Source organism: Semicossyphus pulcher, unplaced genomic scaffold, assembly GCF_022749685.1.
Source record: "Semicossyphus pulcher isolate SPU_LCO1_2020_fin unplaced genomic scaffold, fSemPul1.0.p SCAF_40, whole genome shotgun sequence".
NCBI lineage: Eukaryota > Metazoa > Chordata > Actinopteri > Labriformes > Labridae > Semicossyphus > Semicossyphus pulcher.
This window is the reverse complement of record NW_027211716.1, coordinates 100,001-122,624: the sequence shown is the minus strand read 5'-3', so window position 1 is coordinate 122,624 and position 22,624 is coordinate 100,001. Positions and strand designations below refer to the sequence as shown.

At 46.1% G+C, this 22,624-nt stretch overlaps 2 protein-coding genes across 3 annotated transcripts in view; both read left to right on the top strand.

Moving 5' to 3' along the window:
• Nucleotides 1–494: 494 nt before the first annotated feature.
• Nucleotides 495–12,998, top strand: slc35a2 (solute carrier family 35 member 2). Of its 2 annotated transcripts, none has more exons than XM_069680730.1 (6): nucleotides 495–767; nucleotides 4,873–5,055; nucleotides 5,401–5,552; nucleotides 5,646–5,768; nucleotides 6,193–6,782; nucleotides 11,800–12,998. In XM_069680730.1, the coding sequence occupies exons 1-6, from the start codon at nucleotides 704–706 to the stop codon at nucleotides 11,825–11,827; spliced, it is 1,140 nt and encodes a 379-aa protein (XP_069536831.1). In that variant the 5' UTR covers nucleotides 495–703; the 3' UTR covers nucleotides 11,828–12,998. The 2 variants fall into 2 exon arrangements, with proteins under 2 accessions (XP_069536831.1, XP_069536830.1); XM_069680729.1 differs by lacking the exon at nucleotides 11,800–12,998 and adding an exon at nucleotides 7,359–10,030.
• A 9,192-nt stretch (nucleotides 12,999–22,190) lies between these two features.
• slc6a8 (solute carrier family 6 member 8) overlaps nucleotides 22,191–22,624 on the top strand; it is a 40,756-nt gene continuing 40,322 nt past the window's right edge. The window contains exon 1 of the mRNA XM_069680720.1: nucleotides 22,191–22,521. Within this exon, the coding sequence (XP_069536821.1) occupies nucleotides 22,191–22,521 (331 nt within the window). The remainder of the gene's footprint in view (nucleotides 22,522–22,624) is intronic.

Below are 22,624 nucleotides of genomic sequence, written 5' to 3'. Positions count from 1 at the left end.
TCATGTCCCATCTGTTAACATGGAGGAGGCGGGCTTTATGAGCTATACTGCAGCCAGTCAGCAGGGGGCGACAGAGAGGGTTTGGCTTCACTTTTAGGGAGCTGTCATGTCGGCCATCTTTTTTATATGGTCTATGGTTTCAACATTACAACTGAATTACTTTAATTTCTAAGAAACCTAAATCACAAAAGTTAAATGGTTTTTGACTTTGCATATTTTTGAAACACAATGGCACTTGCATGTTTCACTTAATTATTGTAAAGCGTGTCCTATTTTTTTAAAATTATTATTATCATTACTTATTACTTATTTTCTGTCGTTGTCGTTGTTATATACAACTGTATTCTGTTGATGGTGTTTTATTACTGTAACTGACCCGGAAGGATCAATTTTTACCCTCAGAGTGACACCTCCTGTCAGCCAATTCGTCCACTCTTTGCAGTTCCTTCAGTTACTGAACGCCTCAGACCTCTGCTGAGTGTTTCCATCCAGAGATCCTCTGCAGGTTCTCTAACCTCAGCACCGGTCTAACATCAGCCTGACAGACCCTCCGCTTTACCCTGAACAACAAGCCGGGGGTCGGTGCTGCTGCTCGGGGTGGTCTTCACTGTGAGCAGGGGCTAGCTGGGAGGCTAGCGTTGCGTTAGCCGAGCAGGCAGCGGGGAGAGGGCTCGGTCCGGACGGTGGGCAAAGCGAGCGCAGCATGGCCGTAGGGAACCACAGCCAGGCGGCGGAGGAGAAGGTAGCAAACCGGAGTCAGAGCGAAGGTATGTGAGTCTGCGGAAGGAGAACCGAGAACGGGGACTGGAGTGAACTTAACCCGGCCTGAACGGCTTCAAAACTAGGCAGCTACTACATGAGGGTGTGATGGAGGAGGAAATACAATTACATTCTGTTGATTATTTTAAAATAATATCCCAAAGATTGTTTGGGCTGTGAGAGCTAGCTAACTAGCGACTAAGCTGAAAAAAACTTGACTTAATGAGGGTTGGTTTTTATACAAGCTAACCAGAGAAGTTAACTAGTATGCTAACTAACGCTAACAGTGTTAAGCGTTATGTTTAATAAACTAAGCAGGTACCATAATTTAAATGTAAGCTAAATTGTTAGCATGCTAGCTAAGCTGGAGGCTAACCTATAAGGCTAAGCTTATTTGCAACAGCTAACTTCTATGTTTACTAATATGAAATTAATATTTTCGCTTCAGCCATCTGACTCTCCAGTGTGCAGAGGCTGAACCTCCACAGCTAATGCTAACATGCTAATAAACAGTAATAAGTGTAGGTGTATAGGGCAGGGCTATGTGTGAGGAGCGGGCAGCAGAATGTCAGAGGGCTCGCAGCTGGTGACGTGGAGGTTTGGTTCAAGCGGGGGATTGTAAACATACACACACAGGTATTATGTTTGCATAATAGCTGCACTTCACTCCAATACTCCATCATTTCAACACACTCACACACACGCACACACACACTCTTCATCAAATTGTCTTTCAAGGTTTGTCCACATTCAGGCGGTGCGTTCAAAGGCTGCATTGCTGTGAATTGTGCTCTCATTCTACTATTCCACAGGCAGATGTGATGTTTGTTATCAGGAATAATGTATTACATACTGTCTTATCTCAGGTACATTCTCAATCCAACATCAGGTACAAACTTTTCTCAGTTCCCCTTGATGAACAGCTGTTAGGTTGTTTTTCCCCATAAAACTTAGAAAACATACAACCAAAGCAGCGTCAGACACAGAAACATATGAGAGAGGTGTTTCTAACATCTGTAGAGAAATACAAAGATGTTCTATTTGGGGAATCTACAGCGCGAGAGGTAATGAAAGGATAGGATAGCATCTGTCGACATTTCTTGTGTTATGTAAGATGGACCAAAGAGCAGCCGTACGGGTTAAACAAGTTATTTAACACGGCGTGGTGGAAGATGTAAAGTTTGGACAGCTTAGTGGGAGTGCTGTGGTAGTCGGACATCTTAAGTTGGAAGGTCGGTGGTTCGATCTCCGGCTCCCTCAGTCTACATGTCGAAGTGTCCTTGGGCGAGACACTGAACCCCAAAAGGCTCTCAGTGGCATAGATTGACAGTTGGGCACTTAAGGTAGCAGGCTCTGCCATCAGTGTGTGAATGAATGTGTGAATGTGACATGCAGTGTAAAAGCAGCTTTGAGTTGTCGCAGGACTAGAAAAGCACTTTTACAAAGTGGTTCATTTCAGGTCCGGGGCGTTCAGGTGTTGGTGTGACACATTCTTCTAGCTGTTTAACCTGTTTAGCACGGTTACCTAGCTGCTACTGTGTTAATATGGGATCAGTTAGGACGTTTCTGTAAATCATTGGTCTTTTATTTCCCAATGAAATATTTTCAGGTATTTATTATAGTGAAACCAGATGGTGACAGAATGTGTTGAAATCAGTTTAATCCATTTAACTGTGACATACAGTTTCTTATCACAACAGTGTGTGAGAGAGTCTAACAGAAACCTGCAATATATGAGCTTTATCAAGGCTAGCGACATTTCATCTCAGATGTTTTTTGCGTATATATATTTATTTTATGTCCAAATATGCAAGAGAAGTTTAAAATATTCCCTGTAAAAACTCAAAAACAAGAGGTGAGAAAATCAATAGATATAATTAACTTAATGATAGTAACACTTGACATTCTCCTAAACTCACAGTTTCTCGTTTTCAATCAGCCGTGTTTTTCTTTCTCAGGTTGAATCCATGAGAGGATAAACACCAACTGTGTGTGCATATACGGATTAATAATGATTGTTTAAGTCACGTGGTGTTTACTGTTTGATTTGGCTGCAGTGAGGGAGGCGGTGGTTTTATAGACCTCTGTGATGTGATGATGTTTAATGCAGTTTGATTTGTGATCTTCAATTTAGTTGATTATATAATGTACGAGTTTAGCAGTAGTGTCACATTCGAGTACGTTTTAACGGACCTACTTTTCATATGATCTTTTTCCTTTGAGAGTAAAAGAAGAGTTCAGCAGAGTCCCAGCTTCGGTTCTTTGATTGTTCTTCCAGTTTGTCTCGTTACTCGTCATCTCGTTGACACATCACACTGACTGTCCTCATTACTACAGCCGTTTATTATTAGACATGATCTTTGACATGATATTCACAGGAGTATAAACTCTTTTCTGCTCTCCTAGCATTAGCATTAGCTTTAGCACAGCTTCCCCCTGCAGAGCGGATCCTTCAGAGGCTGGCTCACTAAAACACAGTTCATAAGAGGAGAAGCTGGAACGTGAGATCACACGTTTCTGTTTCTGTAAACATCAAGTTCACATGTTTTACATTCTTGTGTTTTACACTTTAGTTTGTCAATTTAGTCACTTTTTATCATCAAAGTTAAGTTCCTCCACTTTTCATTTTTAAATCTACAAAGGTTTCAGCGGTCGCCATGTTTGTTGTGTACAGTTAGCAGCTAATCAGTCAGAAGCTAAATGTGCTAAAGCTAAGCTAAACTTGAGCAGGAAGATTAAGATATCAGCAGTGGCGCCCCCAAGAGGAGGCCAGGCGAGGAAAAAAATAAAATAAATATTTAAATATTTATTAACTAATACATTCGCCCACATTTCAGGATGTTTGCTTCCAGCAGTAAGCAGTATATGTTAATTAAGCCATAATGAGCCAGTATTAAGCAGGCGCATCGTAGTCGACTACTCACTTAAAGACAGCTGAGAGCAGAGAGCACATTTGACGCACAGCAGACTTCACTGTTTGATCTGAAGACTTAAGACAAGAAGAAGAATAGTTTCACTGCAGAGAGCGGTCGCCGTCATTACGAGAAAGCCCGGGAAAACACCGGCAACATGACGACGCACAGTAAGCACGAACAAGTTTTCACAACACGCCACGCCGACGTTAACGGGCTCAGTGAATGAACCATCTGTGAGTTACCTTCATTAAGCCTACACTGCGTTTCCAGCGGAGCATGTCTCAGATGCATCACAGATAGGTAATGCTGTCTGTAATGTTACTAGTTGTGTGCTTTTACAGTCTGTCTGGGTCAAAATGATTATTATTTTCATCTTCTTTATTTCTCTTGCAGATTACCGTCTCACTGACAGTTGTAGCACAGCCATGTATGAGGTAGGGACACAGACAGCTTCGCTGGTCACTGATTTAAACTCACATTGCAGCGCGGTGGTCCTCTCCTCCTCCGAGCCGCGGGTCAGAGACAGCATCACAGTCGCGCGGCGGGGACGATAAGTACGCACTGTAAAAGTCCCAAAACGCGAGCAGAGCTGGAATACGATTTAATTCACTGAGTCACAGCGACGTGAGTACAGGAACGCTTCACATGGCCCGCGAGCGCTCACAGACACCAACAGTGAACTTATAATGCGGGAGAAGGCAGGGACGGCTGTCACAGCGGCAGGTCAGAGGGCTCTGACCAATAAGAATAGTCTGAGCATGTGACAGCTCGTAGTAACAGGACACTTATATTTTCTATATGTTGTCATTAAAAGATCCAAACATGAACACTGTTATCAATCAGGCTGTTGATCATTATAAGTGTATTAATTAAACAGCGTGTGTATAGGAACAGCTGTCTGCAGACTGGGCGGGCTCAGAGTGCTGAAACACACGAGGCCTAACTCTCCTCTGAAATATCCCTCACTGTTTAGAAATGGGTCAGCACAATCTCACACAGGTGTAATAATACAGATCAGTGTGTATGATAGAAGAGTGCCATTAAAATGTACAAGTTGTTTCTCTGGGGGGGAATAATATACTCACGAACACACCCCAACATGTCCTGTGGCCATCTCCGGCCACCCAACATACACCTGAACTCACCTGTTAAATGTGTGTGTGTTGGTTCAGGGTGTGATGTGTGTGTCTCCCCGCAGTGAACAGGAGGTTGAAGTACATCAGCCTGGCTGTGCTCGTGGTCCAGAATGCGTCGCTCATCCTCAGCATCCGATACGTCCGCACGTTACCGGGCGACCGCTTCTTCACCACATCAGCAGTTGTCATGGCGGAGGTGCTGAAGGTGCTGACGTGTCTGCTCATCATCCTGCTGCAGAAGAGATGTAAGAAAACACACGCACACACACACACACACACACACACACACACACACACACACACAGAGTTTATATACAGTGTTTATTTAACATGATTCTCTCTCTCTCTCTCTCCCTCTCTCTCTGTCTCTCTCTCCCTCCCTGTCTCTCCCTCCCTGTCTCTCTGCCTGTCTCTCTGCCTGTCTCTCTCCCTCCCTGTCTCTCTGCCTGTCTCTCTCCCTGCCTCTGCCTGTCTCTCTCTCTCTCTCTGTCTCTCTCCCTCCCTGTCTCTGCCTGCCTGTCTCTCTCTCCCTCTGTCTCTCTCCCTCCCTGTCTCTGCCTGTCTCTCTCCCCCTGCCTGTCTGTCTGCAGTCAGTGTGAAGGAGACGGTGGTCCTCCTGGTGGACTCCATCTTGGTTCAGTACAAAGACACTCTGAAACTCGCCGTCCCGTCTCTCATCTACACTCTGCAGAACAACCTGCAGTACGTTGCCATCTCCAACCTGCCGGCCGCCACCTTCCAGGTGAGACGCAGACAGGTTACTGACGCTCACTGTTGGTTTGAGTGTGAACATGTTGATAACCCCCCCCCCCCCCCCCCCCCCCCCCCCGGTCAGGTGACGTACCAGCTGAAGATCCTCACCACGGCTCTGTTCAGTGTGATGATGCTGAGGAAGTCTCTGTCCAAAGTTCAGTGGGTTTCTCTGCTGCTGCTGTTCGCAGGTGTCGCCATCGTACAGGTACGTCCTGAACAAAGGCCCCTTAAAGTTTACATAGTTGTCTTCTAAACGTGTGAAGCTTCAGCTGTCGCCATCTTTGTTGGTTTGTCACCATGGTTACAGCTGACGTCCTGGTCACTGTGAGCCTGTTAGCACACATGGAGTTTATCTGACTCTCCTCAGTGGATCCACTTCTCTTTGTAACCTCTGACCCCGCTCTGACTTCTGCTCACCTAGCATTAGCATAAGCTAGCTGTCTCCACACTGAGGAGCAGCTGATCACTCAGAAGCTTAAACACGCTAAAGTGAACACGTCAGCGTGTGACTGTTTATGATCCTGAACTGACTCGTTCCCTCGGACAGAAACATCAAAGATGGCCGCCGCAGCGTGTCGTTAGCGAGGCTGTGCATGTGTCTGAGTTGATGACCAATGTTTCCCTCTCAGGTGCAGCAAGAGGGGAACAAGGAGGCGTCGGTGTTGAACAGCTCCACCCAGAACTACACCGTGGGTCTGGTCGCCGTGGTGATCAGCTGCCTGTCGTCAGGGTTCGCAGGCGTTTACTTTGAGAAGATCCTGAAGGGCAGCTCGGCGTCCGTGTGGATGAGGAACGTGCAGCTGGGCATCTTCGGCATGGTGCTCGGCATGCTGGGACTGTGGTGGAACGACGGCGCCGCCATCGCCGAGCACGGCTTCCTGTTCGGCTACACCGGCATGGTGTGGTGCGTCATCTTCAATCAGGCGTTCGGCGGGCTGCTGGTCGCCGTGGTGGTGAAGTACGCCGACAACATCCTGAAGGGCTTCGCCACCTCCTTCTCCATCATCGTCTCCACCGTCACGTCCATCTACCTGTTCGGCTTCCACGTGGACCTGCTCTTCACGGCGGGGGCGGGGCTCGTCATCGGCGCCGTCTACATGTACAGTCTCCCCAAAGCGGCTGGCGGCTCCTCGTCCCCGAGCTCCTCCTCGTCTGTCGCGGCCTCTGAAGCGCCGCCGAGGACGGGCGGAGGCGAAGAGATGGAGGCGTTTCTGCCAAAGTCAGTGCTGGTGAAGTGACTCCCCCCCCCCCCCCTCTCTCTCTCTCTCTTCTGGTGCTCACTTCCTGTCTGCTCACTTCCTGTCTGCTCTCAGCGGGGTCAGAGGTCAAACTTAATCTGCTCCTCGCTCACATTTGCTGCATCTCCTTCGATTTTTTTCCCGACGTCCTCCTCAACCCTCTTCACCTCCTCTCTGTCTGACCTCCTCCTGACATCAACACCTCCTGACCTCCTGCTGACCTTCCCTCAACCTTCAACTGACCTCTTGCAGACCTCCTCCACTTGTATCAATGCCTCCTCGCCTCCTCACCTCCTTCTGAGCTCAGCCTCCTGAAGAGGAGAAAAGATGTGAGGATGCTTAATCTTCTGACCTCCTCGCCTCCTTTCTGCTCCTCCTGTGAAGAAGAGGAGAACAGAGGAGTGAGTGACCTTCTCCTCCTTTTACTGCTTTTCTGCTCCTCTGCTTTGACTCTGCGTCTCCCCTTAAGGAGGAGGTGAGGAGGTTTAAACTCTGCATCTCCTCCACCTGTCTCCTCCTAAAACACTAACCTCTCCTCTCCTCGCTGTCCTCCTCAGAGCTCAGGGAGGCGTCGCGTCTCCTCCCTCTGCCGTCCACATCACATACTAACGGCTCAAAGCACAACAGGAGGAGGAGGAGGAGGAGGAGGAGGATGAAGGAGCTGCAGACACCCTGAGCACCACCTGTCTGTCTGTCTGTCTGTCTGTCTGTCTGTCTCCTGTGTCGCCCTCTCTGCCTTAAGCTGGTGTCTGACTGAGTGAGCGGACGCCTGGCGCCGAGCGTTTCTCGTGTTTCTCGTGTTTCTCGTGTTTCTGCAGTTTGATGGAATGTTTTCATCGAGCAGCTTCGCCACGTTTCCTTCTTTAAACTTTGATTTCTCCACTCGGGTTTGTTTCTCTGTCGAGCTGCACGCTGAAAACGTCTCCGGTCTCTGGTGTCCGTCAGCTTCCTGTCGGCGGCCATGTTGGGACCCTGCAGCTGCACTGTTTGTGTTTGGTGCCTTTTCCTCTCATCTGTACAGAAGCCATATGATTGTGTGTGCGGTGTTAGCGGCGTGCACTCAGCAGAGTCTGTCTGACAAACTGGACCTTTGAACTCTGTGAGGGACTCGAACCGCCCCGGTGTCCCCGCGCTCAGACTCTGACCTCGGATCAGTGAGCGGCTGCAGGTGTGAAGGGGTGGGGGGGTGTGCTCGTTGATTGGAGCACTTTTTAAACGAATGAATCATAGTAATGAAGCTGTACGTCCTGCGGGCGTCTCGTTGAAGACGACGTCCTGCCGAGACGTCCTGAATGTTTTGTGTGGACGGGCGAGCGTCTCCATCTGAGCTGCTTCTCGTGTTTACGTTGCTGTTCGACTTTAGGAGCAAACTTTGTGTTGTTTTGTCTCCAGATCGATGAAGGAGAGAAACGTCGCTGACTCCAGGTCACCGTGCAGCTGGTTAGTCATCAGAACTTAACTCTCTCTAAACTACAGTTTGACAAACAAACAAAAACAGGTTGATTCTAAACTGATCACTCGTCGATCGATCTGCTCAGTAACTCCTGTAAACACAAGTGTTTTATCATCTGAAATATTTCCTGCAGAGAGAAGAGCGTGTGTTCACTCAAACACATGCAGAGAAAACAACGTATTATCCTGTTCTGAGGGAATCAAACACGATGGCCAGACGCCAGCATCTGTTCATGCTGTCATCTCGTTATCTGGAGATGGCGCCGTAATGATCTGAAACATGTGAGTAAAGATTAAATAAGATGTCCGCTTGTCATCAGAGCCGCAAAAGAAAGGAAACATGTCCAACACGTTTTAACTCGGCAAACGTTTCAACGTTCAGAAACGTGAGAACACGTTGGCTGCTTTCAGCGTCGCCTCTTCGTCCTTCAGATCGACTCGACACAAAACAACAGACTGATTTCCTCTCAAGTGTTTTTTAATCGAAGCTGGTTTTCTGAACTTCATCAACTGACGGAAAAGTACCAGAAAACATTTATTTTTTGTAAAGAAATATATATATATATATATCTCTCTCATCCAGCCGACAGTTTCTGTCTTTGGGATCCAAAAATCTAAAATAATAAATCAGTTGTTTTAATTTAATGTGGGATTAAAGGCTGTGGCTTTATTGTGGTGGTGGTGAACGAGCAGGAAGAGGAAGCTGGGCGGCGCTCCAGCTCTTATCTCTGTCAGCAAATACAAAATACTCTGATCAGTTACAAATATTGATCTCTGTGTTAGAAGATGTCAGATTTAAGGAGTCAGAAATGTATTTAGTACGGAAGCTGAGAGCGGTCAAATCTTAAGTAATAAGTTAAATACGTTGTTATCTCGGGACCATTAAGGGTTTAAAGGGATGAATCCTGTTAGCTGAAGATAACGAGACAGAAACGTTCGGCACAGTTAAAAACTTAAAAGATGAACGTTTAAAAACTCCTGTGACAACAAAATAAATCTGTCTGTCACGAGATAATCATCATCTTTAGACCTGAGACGTGTTACGCTGGCATGACACGAGAATATCAAGATAATGGCCTCTGGATCGGATCCAGACTCTTGAATCTGAGTCAGACTCAGATTATTAAGTCAATTCTGAAACAGTAACAGGAAAGAAAAAGAGAGCGAGTCATCTCAGGACAAAAGATGATCAAAAACTTGATCTGAAAGTAAAGAGACGATCACATCTGTTGGTTACGGACACAGTAAGTCAGTCCTGTTTAAACAAGAACTCTGTTGTTCATCTTTTTAACTGAACCTGACATAATGAAAACATTTGATACTGGCCGCTCTCAGCCTCCGTACAGTTTGTTCACCTGTTCACTTAGTTTTTACTTTAAACAACAGGCCGCTGAAGTTTAAAGATGGCCGCCTGAGGATGAAGATAAAGTTTAGTTTTTAAGTTGCAGAAAACAAAAGTTTGAGCTTTCAGAAATAAGCTCAACTGTTGTGGAAAGAGCCTGGAGCGCCCCCTGCTGGTGGTTTAAACATCCTGTAACCTTCCCAGATCGAACCCTGCAGGGCGTCTCCGAGCCTCCAGGTGAAGTGTGACAGGATGTCTGAAACGTCCTCTTCCTGTCTGCAGGTGTGAGTTGGATTAAAGTCCGTTACGAGGGAATCGAACCGTTTCTTCACTGATCTGTTAGTTTGCACTCGATTGTTGACTTGTATCAATGCCTCTGAATTTGTACATACTTCTTTTGGTAAAGTTTTATATAAACAAGGACATGGACTCAAACACTCTGGAGTTTGTCTTAATTTGTAGGACGCGCAGACAGAAACACCAGCGGATGTTTCCTGTGCTGCAGTGACAGGGCCTCTGTGAGGGGAGGAGACAGTGTGAACGTTCTTTATCCAACATCATGACTTTATTCTGCAAATATTTCAAACGTATTTTAGATTTTTGTCCTCGGTGGTCCTGATGCTCTGAACCCCAGAGGGTTCAAATGTTTCTCTTGATTCCAAACTTTGCATTCGTTCAACTGAAAGTTTGTCAGATTAGAAGAAAACTGTAGGGTCTCTTTTTTTTCTCTGTTGTGATCCAAGCTCCACATTCAGCCTGAACAACGTGTAGGAAGAGAGACGTCGTCTTCCCAGGCAGGTCTGTGTGTGTCCACCAACTCGCTCCATGAGTCAGATCCCAGCAGAACACTTGTAACCTTCGAGCTCAGATTAACCCTCTGATTCATGCAGATGTTGGAGAGCAGCTGAAACCAGCTTTGATCTAATGAATAAAAAGAGGATTCTTTTTGAGCTCTGAGGAATCAAACGTTGACTCTGAATGATCCGACTGATCGCACCATAACAGCAGTGAACCGTCATCAGTCCATCCAGAGCCGTTTATACTGAGGGTTGATCCGATCACAGCCGCTCTCAGCCAATCAGAGCTCAGTACTGACTCTGTCACACACAGTGTGTTTACATTTATTAATAAAGTCTGTGCAACAGAAAAGCAAAGTACAAATCAGCAGCTTCATTAAGAAGGTACAAACACGAATCCTCTTCATGTCTTCATAAACATCATGTCTGAGGTGGATGTGATGATGTCGGGTCACATGACCTCCTCCTTAATGTAACCGTGTGACCTCATCTACCAATCAGGTACCAGAATTAAGACTTTAATTTACCACAAAAGCTAGCTGCTAGCAGAAGCTAAGAGACAAAACAGGAAGTGAAGCAAACAAAATGTGCAGCAGCATGAGGTCAGCATCAGGTGTTCATAAGACGCTTCTCTGAAGGTGGTCGTTTCACTGTAGTTTGATCATTTGACATGGTCACATGACTCTGTGAACCGTTCTCATTGGGACGACGCGGTTCATTTGAAGCTAAACCTCCAGTAAATGTTGATCAATGATTTATGAAGATATCCCGACTTTAGTCCAGAAACACAGGATCCTACATTTCCCATAATGCAACCCGAGCCTGTTTTGTTATTAAGAGCCTCCCTGCCTGGTGAGCAGTTGCATCGTTCAAACGTGAGACAAACGTGTTTTTCTTTCTCGTCTCAGCCGTGAGTCACAATCAGAGTCCGTTTGTTGCGCAGGAGAAGTGAAGCAGGAAGTAGCTGCTCAGGTTACTGCAGTAAAAGCACGACGCTGTAAAAACCCTGGTGCGGAAGTCTTACAGGTTTAATCAGGGTGATGTTGTCACGGTAAGAATTTAGATCAAAGAGCTTCGAGTTCAACGTTTGTACTCAGTAAATGTAGCATCTCATTAACGTTATATATTGTATTTAATTTAACATGGAGGAGAATTTCAAAATAAAAGTATATATTTCTGTTTTAGGAAATCAAAACTGTCACAACATTTAAACAATAATACATAAAGTCTAAGTGAGGACTCGGCTGGTTAAAGTGGGGAGTGTTTTTACATCTTGATGATGTTTTTTAACTTCATCATTTTCTCTCTGTTCATTTTGTGACACGAGGAAATAAACTTGTTTAATGTGAAAATAAGAATAAAATCAGTTTTCTTCTTCTTCTTCTCCTCTTCCTGTTTGTGTTCCAGGTGTGCAGGTAAACAGAAAGGATCCTGAGTGACGGACAGAAGGACAAACTGCTGCTGGAGTCAAACATGTAAAATACTCCTTTATTTTTTTATTCAACAGTTGATCTGAACCACAGCACTCCTACTGGTCCACCCCGGTACTGCAGTAGTACTGTAGCTGTACTGTACTGTGTTAGAGGTACTCAAACACAAGCTGCCTTTACTGATTTCATACATCGTATACTGAAGTATCACCGTAGCATTAAACACTAATATCTGTGCCTTTGTATTAAAATACCAAAATGTTTTCTAATTATAATCTCAACTTGATTTACCTGATTTCACAGTTGTTATCTTGAGACAATAAATTGTATGGATGAATGTCCACTCCGGGCTTCCGTACATTTCAGCTTTATGATACTTAAGTAAAATGTTTTAATTAAGGACTTGAAACTGAGTATTTTTAGACCTGAGTACCTCTTCCATCACACAGGTGATTTACTGTGTGATGTAACATTTGAACAAAACTACAAAGAGTTAAATTATCTTGTGATGTAAACTAAAGTTTAGTACTGACACATATTCTGTTATTTAAAGGGAAATCTCTTTTTTTTTTATCAAGACAAACAAACATTTCTTTATTTTCTAGAAAATAATTTGATCACAAACTTTAACCAAAGATGTTTTTATTAACGAGTATTAACAATCATAGACCATGATTATTTTATTATATTGAGATTAAACAGATTCATATTTGAGCTCTCTTGATATGTGATCTCATTGATTAAAAACATACAGCAGCTGTGGCTGCTTCCAGCCTCCGTAAATAAACTGAAGAAGCTTCTGATCATTTCTGCGTCACTTTCAGTTTGAGTTCTAATCTTTCACATTGTAAAGGCTCAAACTTCTCTTGATTGTTGGAAACGTTGAATGAAATTATTCCACCTGTTTTCATGTCGACATTTATCCGTAACTTAAACTGAAAACTGATTTTATTTCAACAAACAGAAAGGATTGATTTTCCTTGAATTCAGACATTTATCAATATAATAATAAAAATAAAGAACAAATATTTCTTGAGTTAGCACAACGGTAAAACCTTTGTGACCTTTATTGTGAAAGGTTTCAGTGTTAAGTGTTTTTCTTTACGTTGGCCTCTCGTGTTAAAAAGCTCTAAATGTTGTTAATGTGTTTTGCCACCTCGCTGCCTCTGAACTGTTTCTCTCTTTAAGCTTTAAGTCAGACTGAATGTTTTATTTTGAAACTTTAAAGAGACATTAAAAACAATCTGTTCTCATCAGAAACATTGAAGGTGCTGCTGTCAATCATTGTTTTATTCTGAAAACTGAAACAAAACAAATCTCAGTTCAAAGACAGGTTCCGCTTTTTTCATCTTTGTGGAGAAAATCTACGAGTGAAGTTTACTGACTGACTGTTCTGACTGACTGTTCTGACTGACTGACTGACTGTTCTAACTGACTGACTGACTGTTCTGACTGACTGACTGTTCTGACTGACTGTTCTAACTGACTAACTGACTGTTCTAACTGACTGACTGTTCTGACCGACTGACTGACTGTTCTAACTGACTGTTCTAACTGACTGACTGTTCTAACTGACTGTTCTAACTGATTGACTGTTCTGACTGACTGACTGTTCTGACTGACTGTTCTAACTGACTGACTGACTGTTCTAACTGACTGACTGTTCTGACCGACTGACTGACTGTTCTAACTGACTGACTGCTCTGATTGACTGACTGTTCTGACCGACTGACTGACTGTTCTAACTGACTGACTGTTCTAACTGACTGACTGCTCTGATTGACTGTTGTGACTGACTGTTCTAACTGACTGACTGACTGTTCTAACTGACTGACTGTTCTAACTGACTGACTGACTGTTCTGACTGACTGTTCTGACTGACTGTTCTAACTGACTGACTGACTGTTCTGACTGACTGACTGTTCTGACCGACTGACTGACTGTTCTAACTGACTGACTGTTCTGACCGACTGACTGACTGTTCTAACTGACTGACTGCTCTGATTGACTGACTGTTCTGACCGACTGACTGACTGTTCTAACTGACTGACTGCTCTGATTGACTGTTGTGACTGACTGTTCTGAATGACTGTTCTAACTGACTGTTCTAACTGACTGACTGTTCTGACCGACTGACTGACTGTTCTGACTGACTGACTGCTCTGATTGACTGACTGTTCTGACCGACTGACTGTTCTAACTGACTGTTCTGACTGACTGTTCTGACCGACTGACTGTTCTAACTGACTGTTCTGAATGACTGACTGTTCTAACTGACTGACTGACTGTTCTGACCGACTGACTGACTGTTCTAACTGACTGTCCTGAATGACTGTCCTGAATGACTGTCCTGAATGACTGTTCTAACTGACTGACTGTTCTGACTGACTGTTCTAACTGACTGACTGACTGTTCTGACTGACTGTTCTAACTGACTGACTGTTCTGACTGACTGACTGTTCTGACCGACTGACTGACTGTTCTAACTGACTGACTGTTCTGACCGACTGACTGACTGTTCTAACTGACTGACTGCTCTGATTGACTGACTGTTCTGACCGACTGACTGACTGTTCTAACTGACTGACTGCTCTGATTGACTGTTGTGACTGACTGTCCTGAATGACTGTTCTAACTGACTGACTGACTGTTCTAACTGACTGACTGACTGTTCTAACTGACTGACTGTTCTGACCGACTGACTGACTGTTCTAACTGACTGACTGCTCTGATTGACTGACTGTTCTGACTGACTGTTCTGACCGACTGACTGACTGTTCTAACTGACTGACTGTTCTGACCAACTGACTGACTGTTCTAACTGACTGACTGCTCTGATTGACTGACTGTTCTGACCGACTGACTGACTGTTCTAACTGACTGACTGCTCTGATTGACTGTTGTGACTGACTGTCCTGAATGACTGTTCTAACTGACTGTTCTAACTGACTGACTGTTCTGACCGACTGACTGACTGTTCTGACTGACTGACTGCTCTGATTGACTGACTGTTCTGACCGACTGACTGTTCTAACTGACTGTTCTGACTGACTGACTGTCCTGACTGACTGTTCTGACCGACTGACTGTTCTAACTGACTGTTCTGAATGACTGACTGTTCTAACTGACTGACTGTTCTGACCGACTGACTGACTGTCCTGACTGACTGTTCTAACTGACTGACTGTTCTGACTGACTGTTCTAACTGACTGACTGTTCTAACTAACTGACTGACTGACTGTTCTGACTGACTGTTCTGACTGACTGACTGTTCTGACTGACTGTTCTGACTGACTGACTGTTCTGACTGACTGTTCTAACTAACTGACTGTTCTGACTGACTGACTGTTCTGACTGACTGTTCTAACTGACTGACTGTTCTAACTAACTGACTGACTGTTCTAACTAACTGACTGACTGTTCTGACTGACTGTTCTGACTGACTGAACAGAAGCTAAAGGTTCTCTCGGGCGTGACGCTGAAGCTCCAGTCGTACGCACGTTTCCGTCCTCTCAGGAACGTCAGCGTGTTTCCAGCTCGGGCACTTATCATTGTGTGTTCTTTACTGCAGCCCAAAAGCTCTCTGATGGAGGTGCTACACTCTGAAGGAACAGGAAGTTTGGGGGTGGGGCTTGCAGCACGGAACATTTTGATTGGTTGAGCACTCAAAGCAAAGGCCCTATTGAGCCTTTGTTGGTCAGAGTGGCACAAATAAAGATGTCTGTCACTTCATACGCCATCACTGATGTAAAGACGTGCACAAAAGAAGAGCTTTCACCTCTCCACACATGACCTGTTGAATCTGCACGAGTCTTCAGAGCGCGCAGAAGCTCAGAGCCGGCTGAAGCCAACTTTTTAGATCCTTAATAAAACGTTCCTGGGACCAACAGTTCAGGCTGTAAGCTGAGTCGATATGAACACAGACGTTGATATCTTTCAATGTGACTCCCACTTCCTGAGAATATCTCTGATGTCCTTTCAAAATAAATGTCCACAGATCCACGTAGAAATCAGAGATGCTTCAGCAGCTGCTTTAGAAATATCATCTTAGGTTTTCTTCAGTGTCAAAGTGATCCAGTCAAATCTGCAAACAGGAAGTGCAGGTGCTCGTTCTTATTTTACAGTTGAAAAAAGACACTTCCTGTTTTTATGAATTTTAAGACTTTAAAACAATATTTTGTCTCAAACCAGGTGAGTGCTGTGGAGTTCATCACGAAGCGTTTTCTTGTACATTCGCTTTCATCACGTCTTGTTGATATGTCGGGTAAACTTCAGTCCCTGCAGGGAATAAATACATGTTGGTTGTATTTTGATGGTGGAACCAGCAGGGGGAGACAGTGACTGTTTGAGAGTACAGCTGAGGAGCTCAAAGAAGAAAGACGAGGGACAGGTGAAGGTGACAGAAACAGGCACACAGGTCAGTTACTGTGGGGTTCAGTGTCTAATAATTAATCAGTTCAATCAATCAATCAAAAATCAACATATTTAAAATAAATATATATATAAAACTGTGGCTGAAAACAGCTGAAGAAGAAACACAACAAGGAGCCAGGTATGAGTCAGGACTTTCCACCGAAAGCCAGGTGTTAGCCAAGACCCATCTAGTCTCAGAATAAAGAGGCTCCTGTTCATTTCCAGGTGTTAGTCAGTATATTTTACATCAGTACACAAACCAGATATTATCCAGCTTCTTACTCCGTGTCTGTCCAGTTACTGCCCTCCCAACACGTTCCTCCTTGTGACCCTAGCTTCAGTTACAGCCCTCCAGTTAAAACGTTTGACAGAAGTTTGAGCTCTTATCTACCAGGTGTTAGTCAGGACCACTTAGTCACTGCTTGGTGTTGGTCAGAAACTCTTCGTTTAAATTAATCTCAGGATTTAGTCAGGGTCCGTCACACAGTGTCCTTTCCAGGTGTTAGTCAGGGCCCTCTGAACCACTGTTTTTCTGCTTCTCAGCTCTCCACCTGTCGGTGTTGTGCAGGTGAACACACACTAACAGGTGAGTGTTTACCTTGTAACTAGCACACACACTGAAGCTAAGCTAACATATAGTTTAATCGTCAGCTTTGGCAGTTGTTTGTCTGAACTTTCACTTCCTCCTAAACATCAAAAAAACTTTTTTCTTAGAAATCAGTTTTTCACTTTATTTGCGGAACATTGAACTTTGACCTCTGAGCCGACAGGAAGCTCTTAGGACAGGACTCCTGGTTGTGGGGCAACGATGACACGTTGATTCACTAAAGAACTGAAGTTTCTTCTTCTCTGCTGTTTGTCTGGCAGCTTCAGTCACTCTGAACGTCCAGGTCACACAGGAAGGTTAAAGGTGTTGGATCTGTGGTCTCTTTTACCATGTTTCCGTCTTCTGACTGAACAGACGATGAGATCACATCACACCAGCACTTCATGGCTTCCTGTCACTTTAACATTTTATTACTGGTTTTTAAATGGGCTTGACCATCATCCCCGTCTGACACCATCATGCTCCAGTCAACACATCAGAGGCTCTCTGTGCTCACAGATCCAGACTCAGGACCAGAGCAGACTTTGTGCTGGCTGCTCCTGATCTGTGGAACAGTCAGTAAGTATCAGAGCTGCTCAGAGTTTGACATCTTTGCTTCAGACCGCTCGAACCCTTCCAACCGCTCGAACCCTTCAGACCGCTCGAGCCCTTCAGACCGCTCGAACCCTTCAGCCCGCTCGAACCCTTCAGCCCGCTCGAACCCTTCCGACCGCTCGAACCCTTCAGACCGCTCGAACCCTTCAGCCCGCTCGAACCCTTCAGCCCGCTCGAACCCTTCAGCCCGCTCGAACCCTTCCGACCGCTCGAACCCTTCAGACCGCTCGAACCCTTCAGCCCGCTCGAACCCTTCAGACCGCTCGAACCCTTCAGCCCGCTCGAACCCTTCCAACCGCTCGAACCCTTCAGACCGCTCGAACCCTTCAGACCGCTCGAACCCTTCAGCCCGCTCGAACCCTTCCAACCGCTCGAACCCTTCAGACCGCTCGAACCCTTCCAACCGCTCGAACCCTTCAGACCGCTCGAACCCTTCCAACCGCTCGAACCCTTCAGCCCGCTCGAACCCTTCAGCCCGCTCGAACCCTTCCAACCGCTCGAACCCTTCAGACCGCTCGAACCCTTCAGCACGCTCGAACCCTTCCAACCGCTCGAACCCTTCAGACCGCTCGAACCCTTCAGACCGCTCGAACCCTTCAGCCCGCTCGAACCCTTCCAACCGCTCGAACCCTTCAGCCCGCTCGAACCCTTCAGAGCGCTCGAACCCTTCAGACCGCTCGAACCCTTCCAACCGCTCGAACCCTTCAGCCCGCTCGAACCCTTCCGACCGCTCGAACCCTTCAGCCCGCTCGAACCCTTCCGACCGCTCGAACCCTTCAGCCCGCTCGAACCCTTCAGCTCGCTCGAACCCTTCAGCCCGCTCGAACCCTTCTGACCGCTCGAACCCTTCAGCCCGCTCGAACCCTTCTGACCGCTCGAACCCTTCTGACCGCTCGAACCCTTCAGACCGCTCGAACCCTTCAAACACAGATTCAATTAAATACTAAACTAAAAAACCAGAACTAATGACAACAGGAGACACAGTGACAGAGCCAAACAGGAAACATGTGACCTCTGGTCCCAGTCCAGGTGTGATCTGACAGTGGGTAAGAGTTCATGTCCCCACATACCTCAAACCTGCGTCACACAAGCTGCCAGGTAACACACACTCTGCAGGTTCACCAGGTTTGTACCACGCTTCCTCCTCTCCTTGAAAGCTGCAGAGCGTAACCTCGGGGTCAGACAGGAAGTGGAGTCGAGGATTTCCCTGAAAGTCCTCCTCTCCTCTCCACAGAGCTACCACGACTCCTGACAGTTCAGCTTTTTTTCAGTTGTAGCTACGTCCACTTAGCATCGATACAGACGGGCTGCTGATGAACGTGGTCGGCCATATTGTTTCTGAAAACAGTCGATCACAGAGAAAGTTCACCGTCACACTGTCGGCCCTCAGTGAACAAAAATGGGAAACAGTAGTATGACTGAGAGGCTTCCTGTCCTCCCTGTGACCTCTGACCCCTCTGACTCAGGGGGGAGGCAGCACCTCACCCATCACAGAGCAGACTGATGACAGGGGGGAGGAAGATCCTGAACCCAACACGCCCTGTGACGAGGACTTTCAGGGAAATCCTCGACTCCAGTTCCTGTCTGACCCCGAGGTTACGCTCTGCAGCTTTCAACACACACACCTCACACACCTGTGTCGCTACAAACAGGACGATCGTCACGTTTACACCTGTATGACTGCCTGTGAGGGACAATATTAAGATGTCTCCTTCACATATCGTTTTACCCCCCCGACTCTGGTGACACCAGGCGTCACAAGTTCCCAGTTGAATCACGTTTGTCTTTTCAAAATAAAGCTTCAACTCGTTCAGCAACAGCAGACGTCTCAGAGTCATTCTCAGCATTCTCTGTGGTTAATTTGCTGCTGCTGTGTGAAAGCAGCAGCGTCTCCTCCGGGTTTGAGGCTTGTGGGGGTTTTTTTTGTAACACTTTATCAGCTGCAGGCGTTCGATTGTCTCCAAAGTTCGATCAAATAAAGTTTTCAGTCTGTTCATGTGAATCAATTTTATTTTATATCCGTCATGAAAACCTGCCGTGAAAGGAAACCTTCTCCAAGTCTTTATGGTCCGACTTCACTGACTGTAGACTTAGACTTAGACTTAGACTTAGACTTAGACTTAGACTCAACTTTATTGATCCCATTGATCAAAATATATATATCTATCGATATATATATATATATATATATATAAAAAAGTACAAAATTAGATAACAAAATATATAAAATATACACTCTTAGAAAATGTACAAGTAAACAGTGGGTAATAGTTCAATTAAACTAAATTAGGTTATTGCACTGTGGTGAGAGATTATTGCACATTGACAGATTTTTATTGCACATATGACCCTTTGAGAAATAAATAAATATTACTATTGAATAAAAGAAGTTAACTACTATTAACTTTGTGAGGTGAATTAGTGGCTACCGCTTGTGAGAGAGCCTGTCCCTGTTACCTCCTCTCCCTAAGTGAGGAGTTGTACAGCCTGATGGCATGAGGGACAAAGGAGTTCTTCTGTCGGTTAGTCCTGCACTTTGGAAGGAGCAGTCTCTCACTGAACAGGCTCCTCTGGTTTGTCTGGCCTGTTTTGATGTTTAGGAGTGAAAGTGAAAGTTCAGACAAACAACTGCCAAAGCTGACGATTAAACTATATGTTAGCTTAGCTTCAGTGTGTGTGCTAGTTACAAGGTAAACACTCACCTGTTAGTGTGTGTTCACCTGCACAACATGATTGATTTTGGGGCTCCTCGTGTCTTCCCTTGTTTTGGATGTTGGTAACCTGGAATCAGTGAGCCTTTGTTCTTTGCCTTTTTGTTAATTAAACTCATTTGAGTCTGCACCTGAGTCCTCTCCTTTTGTTTCATTAAACGTGACATGAACTGACATGAGGCGGTCTGGTCAACGGAGCATTTCCTGTTTGCGACACCAGCTGTTCCCGCTCTTACCCGAGCGTCACCAAACAGCGCTCACCAAAATTGTTTGGTGCTAACTTTCGTAAGCACGCGTGAAATTTAGTTTTACCGGAAGAAAAAATGATCCGATTTTGATATAAGAATCAAAGAAATTGATTTTCTGTATTTTTTTTGGCCTATTTTGTCAAACAGACGCTCGATGTGAGCGGCGTGATCTAAAAGGATTAAAATGACATTTTTCTTTTCACCAAGGCTCTTTTGTTTTTTAAACGTGTAACGCAGCTCTTCGAACCAAAAACTTTGACATTAAAGAGGATTCCTCGGAGAGACTCCGCCATCTTGTTTGACTTGGCGTGCAGTGAATCTGGGGAACGTTGGGCTGCGAGGGATGCAGCTTTAAGATGCTGCACGGCTGTCCTCTTCAAACACAGAGAGACATCCACACAGACTGTGAATCAGGCATGCATAAGCTGTGTGTGTGTGCGCGTGTTTATGTGTGTGTGATGGGGGGACACCCGTGACGTCAGAGGTGGAGGAGGAGGGGGTTCATGAAGGTGGAGAAGGAGGAGTGATGCGATGACGTCTATCAGCGTGAGAGGGAGAGAGGGGGCGGGACCGTGTTGTGACGTCACCTTGAGCAGCCTGTCCTTTTAAAGCCGCGGCTCGGACAGACAGGCAGACAGACAGACAGCAGCAGGACTTTAAATACCTCGCCGCGGCTCTTACGGGACATTTGACAGCTGAGCGCCGTTCGGACATTACTCTCCTCCTCTCTCCTCCTCCTGCGCCTCCTCCTCCTTGGATGGAGCTGCAACAATTCCTGCACAGACTGCACCGTCCACCCGCCGCCCGCCGCCGGGACTGAAGCCCCGCACCGCCGGGATCTGCGTGAGCGTGCCGTCCCCCCCGTCCTCTCCGTCCCCCCGCAGGCCGCCGTCCCCTCCGTGACTCTCTGTTCCCATGCGATTCTTCAGACTCACATTCAAGTGTTTCGTGGATTGTTTTTGAAGGTCGAGTCCGAGTGTCGGCGAAACTCTTTCTTTTTCTTTTCTCCTTCGTATCGTTTCTCTGAGCGGGACATGTCTCCACACTATTTTTAATCATCTCAGTCATTTCTCTTTTTATCGTCCAATCTGATTCATTGACACAATCACACTCGGATGTGATCCTCCCGCAGCGCGCGCACTGTCAGAATAAAACCACGTTTATTAGAACCGGAGAAGAAGAAAAGGAGCGGGAATTAAAGGTGGGAGCAGCAGAGACCTGACATGAGCAGGACTTACTGACTGACTCATCTGTTTCAGAGGAGGGGGGCCGAGCCGGGCCGGGCCGAGCCGAGCCGAGCCGGACTAAAAACTGTTAGAGACTGAAAGAGGAGGAATTACAGCAGTGCTGACTGGTTTGTAACTGGTACCTGACTGGTTTTAGGAAGTAAAGAAGAAACAGATTTTAGGGTTAAACTAAGCCGAGAAATCAGACTGTGAAGCAGCTCAAACTTTAGAAACATTCAAGTTAGAGACCAGTTAGAGACCAGTTCAATGAGTGTGTGTCACTGACTGTGTGTCACTGACTGTGTGTCACTGGTTTAACTGGATAGTGAGCAGGAGAGTCAGTGGGACAGTAACAGCTGCTGGGGGACAGAGAGCTGCAGCAGGTAAATAACTGATGTTACTGGTGATTAACCGGTCAGAGGTCAGAAGTGGGTAAAACTTGCAGGAACTAAAGGGAGCCGAGAGGGACTGACATTTTGGACCTGGTACTGACTGGTTCCTGACTGGTTCCTGGTACTGACTGGTTCCTGACTGGTTCCTGGTACTGACTGGTTCCTGGTTGTGGGCTGATGGAGAAGCAGGCCCTCCCTGCCTCCTCCTGCTCCCTGGTCCTCCTGGAGGAGACCAAGAAGAGCCCCCTCCCCCTGTCTAATGGCGGTGGTGGTTACCCCCCTGCGGCCTCTAATGGCAGCCTCGTCCCGCTGTCAGCGACGGGGTCTGCCGGTGGTGCTTGTGCCGGACCTGATAAGAAAGTGGGCGTGGTTAACGGAGTGGGGCCGGGGTACCAGGAGCGGGAGACGTGGACGCGGCAGATGGACTTCATCATGTCCTGCGTCGGCTTCGCTGTCGGACTTGGAAATGTGTGGAGGTTCCCCTACCTGTGCTACAAGAACGGAGGAGGTGAGCACAACACACACACACACACACATACACACACACAGATATCTGAAGCCCCGCCCCTTTTCCTACCAAACCTCTGTCCTATTGGTGAAGTGTTTTTCTC